The following is a 13,891-nucleotide window of genomic DNA, read 5'->3' as shown; positions in this document are numbered from 1 at the left end:
AAGATGTGAGCAAGTACTCTTGGGGGACTGCCATAATTGCACACCTGAATGGTCAGCTTTCTCAGGGATCTCGCAAACTAACTTCTCAAATTAATGGGAATTTGGCTCTAATCCAGGTATTTGGATTGATGAAAGTTTTCTTATTTTTGTACATTTTAAAAATTGAATTATTTATGTTTATTTCATTGGTTGCTATAGGTGTGGATTTATGATCATTTCCCATCACTGATCAAAGATAATGAAGATGTGGAACTCAACCCACAATGGAGCAAAGGTAGTCCAACGGGAACCAAATACTTGTTCACTGGTTCTCAAGATAGGGAACAAACTGATGCGTTGATACAAATGCGTCAAAAACTTGACAACATCACGGCTAAAGAGGTAGTCTTCAATCCGTACAAGAATAATAGAGTTGGCGCAATGGAAGATGTCGTGTATTACCATGGCCCTTTGTTTCACCCTAACGGTTTTTCAATGTACAATCCGATAAGAATCATGCGTCAACTTGGTTTTATTCAAGATTCACCCGATGAGGATTATGTACCTCCGTTCAAGCACAAGTTGGAAAAGTGCGAGGCTGACGAAGCGGGTATAAAGGTGGCTTATGAACCTGAAGTTGATGTCAAGCATTGGAATGATAGACACTCTAGGCTTGTAGACATCTCATGGTGGGTGCATGCGGATGAAGGTCATGAGGCAACACCGGATTACGTCGAATGGTATGAAGGCTTCTCCCATGGTAGGGTGATATGGGTAGATCCGACTCCGGGTAGAGGACCAACAGAGCATCCACCTCTTCTTCTTCAAGTCGACAGTAGAGATGCTACTTCCATTCTGACACTAGTGGTGAGTATTTAATTTTGTAATTGTGTTATTCATCTACATATAAGAGAGTTAATGTGAAATTGTTTTTGAATGCATATAGAGGGAGCGAATGAAGCTTCTTGTCAAGGCTTTTTGTTGCTCGGCTGACAAAGGGGAAGTGATGGATCCTGCGAAGCAACGTCGGTACGCTGATTACTGCACGCACATTGAAAATCCCAATGCAAAGAAGATGTTCAAGGAGCTGGCTAAGGAAGGTAAGAGGAGCCGGAAATCACGTAGCCAAAGAGCACAAGAAGTTGCTGAGCATGGCCAAAGTAGCCAACATCATGATGAACATCCCTCAGAGGTACAAGAAATTACTAGAGAAGATGTTGGTTCCCCAGAGGGTGCTCCTCCTAAGAAAAGCCGGAGAGTTAGCAGGTCAGGGAGGCAGTAAGGTGGTGGTCGAGGTCGAGATGGTCGACTTCAACTTATGTTAATTTTACTTTATGAATTGAACTTAAGTGTGTGTTGAAACAACTTATGTGTTTGGTTTGGAGTCTTTGTTTCGAGTACTTTTATGTTTGGTAACTCCTGTGTTTGTTGAAAATACTATGTTTTCAAGTATGCTCGTTAGAACCATGTAGTACTCCAATGCAGACAACATTTCCCTTCCTCATACCAAGGGTCGTCATCTTCGTTTCATAGTACTTTGACGACCCTAATTGTATTTACCACTTCAACACACAGAGTCGTTAATATCCTCAAATAGAGATCTAACGACCATTTTTCCCAAAACATCCAGGAGATGGAAAGAATATTTCTGGATAGAGTCGTCAGTGTTTATAATGAAATCAATGACGACCCTTGGTTAACAAAATATATCCAGGAGGTTTGAATTTATTTGGCTAGAGTCGTTAGCTTTTTCATGTCAATGACGACTGTTTGTTGGATTTAGGAGTCGTTACTCTGCTATGGATACCTGTGACGACTCTCATTTTGAAACTAGAAAGGATTTTGATTTCATTAGGAAAATAACATTACATCTATCTCGTATTACATAAGAGTTAATATGGGTATTCTTGAAGTTGATGCATCAAATGTTCGTCAACGTTGTATATTCTTTATGGTGAATGGAACTTAGTTTCCCCATTACGTATTGTCCATAAACCATCGAAACGTTCCAGCTGAAATTAAACGAGGAATGTTATAACTTTGAAGCATGACAAAAGTATAAATATTAACGGAATACTCACTTTTTCCTTAAGAGGAGCTCTTGGATGGCGAAGTAGATCCCAACGGTCTGTTTTTTTGAAATTCAAAATAAGGGTCGTTAGTTTTGTTTTTACACAAGATGACGACTCTGGAGATAACCGTCACTTTTTTACTAAAACTGATAACGACTCTTTATGAAAACATTACATGTTGTTGTTCTTTCCGGTGCGAGATTTAACTACCATTGCGGCTTCGATGTGATGAAACTGCTCTCCTCTCCATTTGGTATATTCTTTTTGGGCCGCACGTCTACCGCCTTTGTGCCTCGCGAGAAACTCGTTGTACTTGTTGCACAATCTCATAACGTGAATTGTTCTATCACGAATGTGGGACGGTTCATAATCATAGCTTAGATGCGCGTGGGAATTAAGGAAAGGACCGCAACCAACGTTTATCCAAAATATGCTTTCATCTTTTTATTCTTCGTCAAGATCTTTGACGCTGTAATAGTTTTTAACTCATTCGATCTCTTCCTCGACTTTGCACCCATTGATGAAGGAATTGCCATTAAAAAAAAGCTTTCATGAGGTTGTTTTCAATTGATTTTGCACCTTGTTATGTTCCTCTACTTATAGAATAATTTGTAACGGCTATTTTTTATGGGAAAAAAGTGTATAGAAAAAGAGTCGTTGGGGTTTTTTGCAAACAATCGTCATTGTATACACTGTCAATATGACGACTGTTGTACAATTCACTACAATCGTTTAGGTATTTGAAAATACCAATGACGACCCTATGTTGAAAAACCTTCCAGGAGACAACCTAATTTGGACTATTAGAGTCGTTAGGGTATCTGAAAATACCAATGACGACCCTATGTTGGGAAAACATCCAGGAGACAAACTAATTTGGTCCATTAGAGTTATTAGGGTATCTGAAAATACCAATGACGACCCTATGTTGGGAAAACATCCAGGAGACAACCTAATTTGGGCCATTAGAGTCGTTAGGGTATCTGAAAATATGACTGACGACCCTATGTACAAATATTAGGGTTCAGGATACAACCATTATCAAAAAGTATGCTTAAAAATGCAATGCATAGTTTTGAATGTACATCTTGTCTCACGATTCATCGCCCATGTATACGTAAACCGGGGTTGGGTCCATAGCGTTCCAAAGGTTCATTCCATACTCGTACTGATTTGTCCACTCCTTGGTGTAGTCTCCCCAATCACCATAGGCCACCCGTGGTAAAGGACATTCTTCGGAAATCTTCAAACCTATGTAATGGTTATTGTTGACATATGCCATTACAATTCTTCTTTTCTTTATCGTCGCGTCGCACCGAGTTCTTGAGGGTACGTACATACAAGACGCTCCGGGGAAGACTTTGCTGAATACAATTACCACACAAGTGAATGTGTCTGCTAAGAGTTGACCATCAAAAGGAATTTGCATCCAAAACTTATAACCGGCCTTTTTCGACCCCGTCCTCCATTTCACGTTACAAACCAACTCCCTAAACTTCATTTCCCTCTCTTTTGGATCTCTTTCCATGAGCATTGTCAAATACAGTTGTTTGTCCTGAACAAGCTTTTCTGCCATTTTTTTCCTTGCATATTGGATTTGGGTGAGCTTAAGTTCGTCGGCCTCGTTGAAATGCCCTAATTGTTCCGTTGCAACATGGTAACCACAATTTCCATCGTCGTCAACGTCGTCGGTGGATATAAGGTGATCCAAGATGACGTGAGGAAGTTGATCGGTGTACTCTTTATACAAAGTATAAGTAACACGATGTGGTCTTTCTTGAGAATCTCTAGGGGTGCGCGGATTTCCCTTAATACCTCTTATGGTCACCATTCCGCTAGTTTGGATTTTCTGGGTACCGACCACATGCTCTGCAACATCCATGTCTTCCATTCGTTTCACTTCTGTTTCACTTTGGGTCAAATCATCCTTTTTTGGTCGACCCTTTGCCTTGGGGAGGAGAGACTTCTCATACTCTGTATATTCCGTCTGGACATAATCATGACGTGACGGGTCACTTTTGCAACTCTTGGCCGCCTTCACGGTTTCTCTAAATGATTTTTTTGTTGTTGGTCTGCCCGATGGTTTTTGTTTGATTGGCTCTTCTTCTACTCCCAAGCTCTTACGGGCAGCCGGCCACAAATTAGAAACCAATATCTGTCTTCCTGCACAATGCGCTTTTTCATATTTCTCACTGATATACTTGCCAATCTCAAGGTCTCCAAATTGTTCATCAACGGCTCCTGTGGGATTAGGGGTGAATGAAAGTTGCTTCCAAAAAGGATCGATATATTCAATAGGAATGAGCGACTTGTAACCACCAAGATTATGTTTACACGGGAGGCCAAGCCACGTCTCAGTTGTACAATTACAGTTCATCACTTTTCCACTTGAAGCTTTCGCTCGAAATCTGTGAAGTTCAGCCATCATATACTTTATTGCCTACCATGACACTTGGTGCAAAACCCCGCGTAGCAATTGTTTTTCTTCCAGGTATTTATTCAAAAAACGGTCCTTACTATACTCCATATGAGTCACTATCTTGCTAAGATCATCCTGGGCGTGCTCATGAATAACTTCCTGTACAGTAACTACCCCACCAGTGTTTTCTCGAAGAACTTTCTTCAAACGTCCATGGGACTGCTCTGCAATACTGGTGGACTCATTTTGGTAGTGTTTGTACTTATTGGTCCATGCATAAACAAACTTCTCCTTCCAAGGATTCAACCAGGTATCTTGGCAATAGTCGACCACCTTCTTATAATCCGTACTCCAAACATCGATGAACTTTTGAAAATTTGCACAGTACTTTACTTCGGTATTCGAATGGAACAAAAGGTCCTAATCTTTGCAGAAATCCTCCCATACATCCCCCTCTTCATCAAATTTTTCCTTGGATTTCTTTTTCTCTTCCGCTATCTCTTTTTTTGAAAGTTTACTAAGACGCTCGTCTTACTCCTTGGAACGTTGATTACCCTTTGCAGGTTTGATCTTTTGGATTTGATTCTTGCAATTATTAAAAATATTCTTTTGGATGTGCCACGCACAAAGAAAATGTTGAGCAAGGGGAAAAACTTGACGAACGACACTCATGACTGCAAAATCCCTATCTGTAAATATAACCTGCGGTGTCTCTTCTCCACGGTAAATCAACCTAACTTGTTCAAAATCCCGAACATAGTCTTCTATTTCTTCCTTTTCCATAAAGCACCATGCCACGGTGAATGATTGCTTATCCGAAATATGACAAGCCACGTTCAACAACAGCATGTTATACTTGTTGGTTTTATAGGTGCAATCTATGAAAAAGACCTGGTAAAAGCACTGTGCCAAATCCATCATCCTAGGATGGGCAAGAAAAATATGAGTCACTTTGTCGCCCGGACCGACCCTTGTTTGCATGGCATAGTTATGTTTTTCTGCCAACCACTCTGATTGTTGCATAATTAATCTACCATCCCATTCAGTTTTCTTGATCGTTGCTTTGGCAGCGTAGATTGTGGAAAGAATACACAATTTTGACTTATCTTCCTCCTTTATTGCATTTAGAATCTTAAGGGGCCTACATCGCTTCATCTGCCGAACCTTTTCCATTTGATGTGGTTTCAATCAGGCATATACTGGGTGCCCTAAAAGAGTACTAGGTGGAGGATGGTTGTTACGACCATCCGGAATACTATACATCCACCATAGTAGAGTTTCAGGATGCCTTTTGAAAACAATCCTGAAGGGGCATTTTATCTTCTTCGACGAAGTTTTGTAGACCCTCGTCTTCTTCTTCACATACTTGTAGTTCTTCTCTTTGTGACTTTCTTCCTTATCCCCCGCTCTCTCTCATACCATCTCCATTTGCTTACAATCAACGTGTTTTCTTTGAACAATTACGCACATATTCTCTTTTTCCTTGGAAATAATCCATTCCTTGACCTCAGCCTTTGTTTTCCACGTCTACATTAAAACAAATAACACGTTCATTATAAAACACTAATTAAACAATTATCGTATGGATATACATTTACTCAAACAATAAAAACGTACCAAATCGGTCATATATGCTTGGGAGGTATCCGGGCCGACAGTGTCGAGGGGTTCAGATTGAGAGCTCACCTGTACAACCAACTACAAAAAAAGAACAACAAAATCAGTATAGGGTCGTCACTCTGTAAGATGTTAATATGACGACCCAAACAGTCGTCAACATAATTTACAGGTGAACGACTCTTTAAGTCGTCACCCATATTTTTTGTAGAAAAGCGACCCTTTTCTCGATGTATGACGACTCTTTTTTATAAAGTGACGACTCTACATTGATAGATTTAACCAACTCTGCTCAGTTTTCACCTTGAATCGTCACCTTGTATACATATAAAATAACGACTCTAAGAGTCGTTCTCTAGTACATATGAAGAGTTGTTTGGTTTTAATCTTTACGGATTAACGATTCATGTTAGTGGTTGCATTTATTTTTGAATTTAACTCAACCAAATGTGGTTGAGGAAGTTTGGTCACTCCATTCTATATATAGAGGCCTATATCTCACCTATTCCATATCAAAACCCTAATTATCAACCTCCTCTTCTCCTTCTCATTTAATTACCATTTAAGAGCAAAAAAAAAAGAGAAACATCATGACTCCATTCACTAATGAAGAGAATTATTCCATTACAAGAGATTGGAAAACAGTCAATAACCACTTTGAAAGTCTAGACAAAGAAATTGATGAAACATCAGATGCTTGGTGGAACTGCGTATTCATCGTTTTTGTGGCGTTGGACGGAAATTGCAACTCAAGGTCTTTGAAACAAGTCAAGGAACGCTTCCAGAAGATACAATTCGAGTGTGATGTTTTGAAAAGAGAACTTAAGGCTGTTAGGGAAGCCTTTCCGGATATGTTGAGTGTTGTAAGAGTAAGTATTTGAACAAGAGGTAAAACTTATAAAAATCTTTGATCGATACTAACTAAGTATATTTGCATTTTCAGTTGGGGAAGGCGTATCGCTATTATGAGGAGTTTCGTGGGGAAAAGTTTGAGCTCCACGATTACTACTTTATCTTGGAAGGCACTAGATATAACTACGCCATATATGATTAAGTGTATAAGTGCACCTTTATTATCTATTGTATTTCATTTCCTTCAATGCAACGTTATGCGAGATGTATGCCTTTTACGATTCTATGAAATCAAAAATTATGAGAATCTAGTGCAAGGGTCGTTATTTTATATAACTAATCAAACTAACGACTCTAAAAGAAATTAGTAATTGATAGCTAGGATCGTCATTTCATATGACTACATGTATGACGACCCTAAGTGTTACTTTTTACAGAGAGTTTTGGTTTTAGAGTCGTCTATGTGTAAACAAAACAACAAAACGACTCTAAGTGACCTAGTTAAAAAGGGTCGTCAATGTTTAACACACTACCCTAACGATTTTTCATAACCTAGAAAAGTTGCAGGTTTGAGTCGTTATTGGTAGTGTCAATATACTGACGACCTCAGAGAGTCGTTTGGGTATACACCCCCCGACTATGACGACCCTTTCTCTGAGTTGTTCCATAGTGTGGATGATTCGACCACTTGGAGCACCATTCAGACAATTTGAAGAGTATAGGAAGTTTACCTGATTATTTTGGCCTTGGGGTTCCTCATTTTGAGTGTTAGTTCCTTCATCTTGAGCAATGGGATCTTCATTCCAACCATTGTTCATGCCTTCCTCTATCAACATCTCCTCATCAAACATCCAACCTGTATCATTAGTTGAGACAATCTTACCATCAACACAATCATTGTTGTTATTTGAAGCTTCACCAATCTCATTCCCTCCACTTGAATCACCCATTTGTAAAAACCCTAGGTTTTCCTCTCAAAACTCCTCCTCTTCTTCTCAACACATAAAACACATTTTCCATAATTTTTTTCCTAAAATCAGATTTTAATCTAAATACACTTACCACACTAATCAAACTAATTAATTCCTAATACTAATCATATAAGGGCAGTTTTGCCATTTAGAAAATATTTTTTTAAGGGGTGACCCAAATTAGGATTGGGTGACCTTTTTTGTCCCGTAGTGCATGTCCCCCAATTAGAAGTTATATCCCCCAATTAAACTAGGTTGTTTTTGGGGGACCATGGTAAAGGAATTAGAAGTAATTCTAGGTCACCCCATATCTAGTTATTTATTTAATATCTAATCTACCCTCTTAATTAATTTTAGGTTATGATTAGTGAATGATTTAGTTAAAAACAATTAGTGAGATTAAATTAAAAGATGGGTTTATTATTAGTTGAGTAGAATTATTGAGAGATTAGAGTTAGAGAAGATGAAGGAGAAAAACATGAAAAATAATTTTTTTTCCAATTCACTAAGTTTGAGTATTCAAATGATGAAAAATCATCTGATTCTTCATCTCCATCCTCTCCTAGAATATTTGTTAATCTTCAAAATGATCCGGATTTGAACTGGATTTTGAACAGTTCGGTTACTTTATATGAAGAACAAGTAATCGAACTCATCTGAAGCTGTAGTTCGGTTGCCCCGTGAGATGAACAAGTAACCGAACTCATCTGAAAGTTTAGTTCGGTTACCTGTTCAAAACACGAAGGTTACCGAACTATCTAATAATTTCTAGGAGTTACAGCGTTATGTTCGGTTGGTTCGCAAACTGCATGCACTTTTGATCTAACCGAACTTTACGTAATATAAGAGTATATAAGTTTACAAAGTTCGGTTCTTTCGCAAACTTGAACCTAACATCTAACCAACTGAACTCTGAGTTTGGTTTATGCCATAAAATTGTGAAGTTACCGAACTTAACAAACAAAAAAAATGTGAAGTTCCAGCATCTATTGGCTAAGTTCGGTTACGTTGTAGTTTTAAAATTTTTTGCGAACAAACCGAACTCTATTGGCTAAGTTCGGTTATTTTGGAACTCAACATAGTGGCCACAACAACACAGTTCGGTTAGACTGGATTTGTTTTTTTTTTCGGTTCTAAGGGTGGAGTTCGGTTACTTTGTAATTTTAAATTTTTTTGCGAAACAACCAAACAGAGAGTTCGGTGACTTAGTTTTAAATCCAATAGAACCGAACTGTTCTTCGTGTTCTTCATTTTCAAGAAGTTCGGTTAGTAAACTAGGGTTTTTTGGAAAATGGACCTAACCGAACATGGCTCTGTAAATCCTATTAAAACCCTATTTTGACGATTTCTATTCGATTGAAGCAATCAAAATCAAATTAAAGCGAAGGGTTTGTTGGAAAATACCTCTGGAGTGGTCCCATGGCAGAATCAGGTTGCGGCTGACGTCTTTTATACTCGATAAAATTATTATGTAACCGAACTTAATTGTGATTGCATTGATGTTGTTAGATTCTTAAATAGGCGGTGGTGGTGGTGGTGGGAGGAGGTGGTGGTGGTAATCGGTGGTTGGTGGTGGTGATAATCGGAGGTGGTGATGGTGGTAATCGACGGTGGTGGGCGGTGGTGGTGGTGGTAATCGGTGGTTGGTGGTGGTGATAATCGGAGGAGGTGGTGGTGGTGGTAATCGGCGGTGGTGGTGGGAGGAGGTGGTGGTTATATATATAGGTGGTTATTAGGTTGGTTTTAAATTAAATTAGATTAAGGGTAGGTTAGTCATTTCAACATTTTAGAACACCCCTTATCACTATAGGGAAGGTGGCCTAATAAAACCATGGTCCCCTCAAAAAAACCATGATCCCTAAAAAATCATTCTTACATTTGTCACTTTGGGCCCTGCATAAAACTCGGTCGTGTAAATAAGATTGCGGCCCTGTTAACAGCTGCGGTCCAATTTTAAAAGGGGAAACTAGGGGGAGACCCATAAAAATAATATTCTTGTTCTCAGGCCCACAATTAATTTTGTATACCGTGACACCCATAATTATATGAAATTATTATATGAATCAATACATAACTGGTTATGCATACTATCTTTTCAGGCATAACTCGTTATGCATACTATCTTTTTCAGGGGTATAATTGGCAGCGCAACTTGGACATAACATATCTAAAAATCCGCGCCTTAGAATTTTACAAATTTTATATCGTTGGAAATATTTTTAAAAAAGCTACGCAACGAGTACAAACAAGAATATCAAATTTTTGTTTTTAACGAAAAAATCGGAGGTGATCCTCATTTTAGGGAAATTTTTTGAAAACTTGATACTTAACCATTATGCGGTCACCAAAAACGATGCATAACACATTCTGCAGACGCATAACGAATTATGCAACCATTTTTTTGACTGCATAACAAGTTATGTATCTGCATAACAAAGTTATGCATCTATAACAAGTTATGTATCTGCATAACAAAGTTATGCATCTATAACAAGTTATGTAACCATTGTTTTGGTTGATTTTAGCCGTACATATAAAAAATTGATGCATAATGCAGTATGCATCCATATTTACGGATGCATATCAGGTTATGCATCTATTTTCTCGATGCATAATGCATTATGTAGCCATATTTTCGGACGCAAACAGGTTATGCAGGTTTTCTGGACTGCATAACAAGTTATGCAACAAATTTTGTAGATGCATAACATGTTATGCATCCATTTTCACGAATGCATAACATGTTATGCAGACAGTTTCTCGACTGAATGACATGTTATGCAATCATAACCACATCATCATCTTCTTTCATGTTTCATTAACTCTCACGCAAACCATTATCTTTTAGTTATTCGGGGGCTCTTGGTCAAAATCATGTATTTACACCATCATCTTCTTTCATGTATTTACACCATCATCTGCAATTAAACCTGCATAACAGGTTATGCAGGTTTTCTGGACTGCATAACAAGTTATGCAACAAATTTTGTAGATTCATAACAGGTTATGCATCCATTTTCATACAGTAAGCTAAGTTGTTAATGTGCTTATTTTATTTGAAACTTGGCCACGACAGAGCAAAACAAATCATTAATCTATGCAATTACACACATGAGCTCTTGAATTCCTCCCGGCTCCCACCACGCCACATCATTAGCTAGCCAGTGCATGAGGAGTAGAGCATAGTACTTATGGATGGCAGATGTTGTTCATGTAATGTTGATGTCAACATGTGGACAGACATCATGCCACATCATGCCTCTTAAAATGAAATGATCCGAGGGATAAGTGTGTACACAATATCCATACGGCCTTTAATTCACAACTCAAAACGTTGATATTGAAGGAACATAATGAATAAAATGTATATAATGTCCGTCATCATCTGCTCTAGCAAGAAAGGTAATGACTGAATCCGCTGTTTTAATTTATATCTGCTCAAACAAAAATTACTGCTCTAGTTCCATACGTTTCAGTGTTAAGCTTAGTTCCTCTCATTTTAGTTCTAACAGTATACCATTAAATACCCTGAAACAGTAGCTTAGTTCTTTTTGAACAATGTCTCACAAAAGAACTGAAAAGACTAGCAGGAAAAAGTAGTAGTCACCCAAAACCAAAACCTACAAAGTGTTGTATATAATTACCGCACCTGATCCGGAAGACACAAATAATAATTTGGTCTAGGAAACCTGGTTCCGTGACTTCCGTCTAGTTCCCTGTTTACTTGTGAAGTCTGTGAGCGTAGTCTTCTTGATTCCTTCAGATTTTGTTCTCTTGGATGCAAGTTAACAATCAATTGCTTAATTTTTTCATGAGTTTTGTTTGAATTTCAATGTGCTTTGCTTAATTGAATTGGTTGATTGATTGATTGATTTTTCAATTCATATTGTTGGGACTTCAAAGGATTTCTCAAAGAAGAAGAGGTCAGCTCTAGCTACATCGGATTCAGAAGAATCATACACTAGCAGTTGCACTCACAGTCATCAACAACATCATCATCACCAGCAGGCTGAGAAGATCAAAATCCACTTTACACCATCAACACCACCGCCAACAATGGTAAACTATAGAACTACATAAAGAAGAAAAGGAATTTAGAGTTGATGGATTCTTCTGAATCTGATTTTGATGGACAATTTGGTTTTGGTTTGGATTATGAAATTATTAGATACAGAAAAGAGGAGATTAAACTGTTAAAAAATGCAAACAAAATTCTTAAAATTCTGGGTTTAGGAATAATTTTGACCGAAGAAATGGGTGCGCGCCTGAACTTTTTTGTCGGTGGGTTTCACAGTGTGCAAAATCTGAAAAATGGGTGTGGCTGTAGTTTTCACATTTTAAAACGTCCTTTTAATATTTTTTCAAGCAAATGTACTTTCTTACACGTACTCCTATTTTTCCCCTATTCCAACGACTTTAACGACGCTCCTAATGGCTAAACAGTTACAGTTAAGAAATAAATGAAAGAAAGCTCCCAAAACCATTATTTCACGAACTGCAACCTTGGATGAGAGCTCACGCCATTCCTAGACGATGATTATCACACAAGCTGCGATCATTAGAAACATTATGACGGTTTTAAGTTGTATCGAGCTGCATGAGTCGTCATCAGAAAAGCACAAGTACGGGTTACCCGGCAACACCCTGACGCAAAAAAATCAATAAACAACATATCAATAGTTAGAATAATATGCCTATAGAAACTCAATCAAATATGACATGAATTCAGTGCAGTTGACATATTTTTTTCGCTTACGTCAACTTTAAGTTCTGGTTCTTCTGTAATGAAGTAGGTACTGTTCCAATCATCTTGGTATTTGCCAAATTCCTACAAAAAAAAACACAATTAAGTATTAATAAACACAATTAGAGAGCAGTACATATTTTGATCTTCATTAAGGAAAGAATATTAGCTTACAACTCTTTGAGTTTAGGAAATTTGGCAAGAAAGTCAGGAAAGTGTTGTGTCAAATGGTTATTGCTGAAGTCTCTGCAGGAAGAATTTATGAACCATGAATCAAAAACAAATATATAAGTAAATTAATTAAGTAAATAGCGGATTTTGGATACACGGTCAGTAGTAACTTTTCGATTTTTTAGAAGTAGAAAGTACAAAATTAGATTTGTAATAAAATTTGAAAATGATTTTGAAAAGCACTTTTGCTCTAAATTACTCACATGATTTCAAGTGCATCCATTAAGCTAAAATCGACCAGGATTCCCGATAGGCCTTTACTGCCACAATTTCTGAAAATTGATACATATACAAGATCATTAGGCGAACAAAAAATGTCAAGCATCCCATTGTGAACAGGAAGAGATCGAGGATTTTATCTTACAGTGCTGTTACTCGAGGGATATTATCCGAGTTACAAGTAACCCATGAATATGGTGTAGGAAGACATGGATCAGTCAACGTTGAATTTACTACCCCGAGTGCAGGAAAAGCTGATTGTATGAGAATTATCCCCGCAACTGTTTAAACATTATTCAAACAAATTCAGATGGAATATAACAATTTACAACTTTGAAAAAGTGCATAAGTTGTTCAAGATAGGATGTGTTGCATTTGAACCAAATGGGAACGGGAAGATCTATCAATTAGCTAGCAAGTAACTAGAAACCTTACCATCAACGGGATGTGTTGCGTTTTCTTGTGCCGATACCGATAAAATGAGAAGAGAGAAAGACAACACTGATATGGAATAATCAAGATTGAGCTTTGTATTCTTCATGATCGACATTTTGAAGCAAACTATATTAGAACTCACAAACAAGAGTCTAAATGACATTACCTGAGGGTATATAATACATGCATAAGACTAAATCTCAAACGACCTAGTCAAAAGTCATGGCCATTTGTATATTAGACGTGATTGCAACTTCCAACCAATCCGAGATGTTTTCAACTCAACTTAATTACTTTCTAGACGCAGTCCATATCTTTTAGGTCATGTTGTATTTTACCTCTTATTTGTTTT

The 13,891-nt window shown here is 37.8% G+C and overlaps 1 protein-coding gene across 1 annotated transcript; it reads right to left on the bottom strand.

Annotated features, from left to right (window-relative positions):
• Nucleotides 1-12,266: 12,266 nt before the first annotated feature.
• On the bottom strand, nucleotides 12,267-13,671 carry LOC113344323 (putative leucine-rich repeat receptor-like protein kinase At2g19210). The gene is made up of 6 exons (XM_026588328.1): nucleotides 13,540-13,671; nucleotides 13,250-13,385; nucleotides 13,089-13,157; nucleotides 12,829-12,900; nucleotides 12,667-12,738; nucleotides 12,267-12,554 (listed from the first exon to the last, which is right to left on the bottom strand). Exons 1-6 carry the CDS (start codon nucleotides 13,652-13,654, stop codon nucleotides 12,437-12,439), a joined length of 582 nt encoding a protein of 193 aa, XP_026444113.1. The 5' UTR covers nucleotides 13,655-13,671; the 3' UTR covers nucleotides 12,267-12,436.
• Between the last annotated feature and the right edge of the window lie 220 nt (nucleotides 13,672-13,891).

This window comes from Papaver somniferum, unplaced genomic scaffold (genome assembly GCF_003573695.1).
Source record: "Papaver somniferum cultivar HN1 unplaced genomic scaffold, ASM357369v1 unplaced-scaffold_76, whole genome shotgun sequence".
Lineage (NCBI taxonomy): Eukaryota > Viridiplantae > Streptophyta > Magnoliopsida > Ranunculales > Papaveraceae > Papaver > Papaver somniferum.
This window is presented reverse-complemented; position numbering and strand designations above follow the sequence as displayed.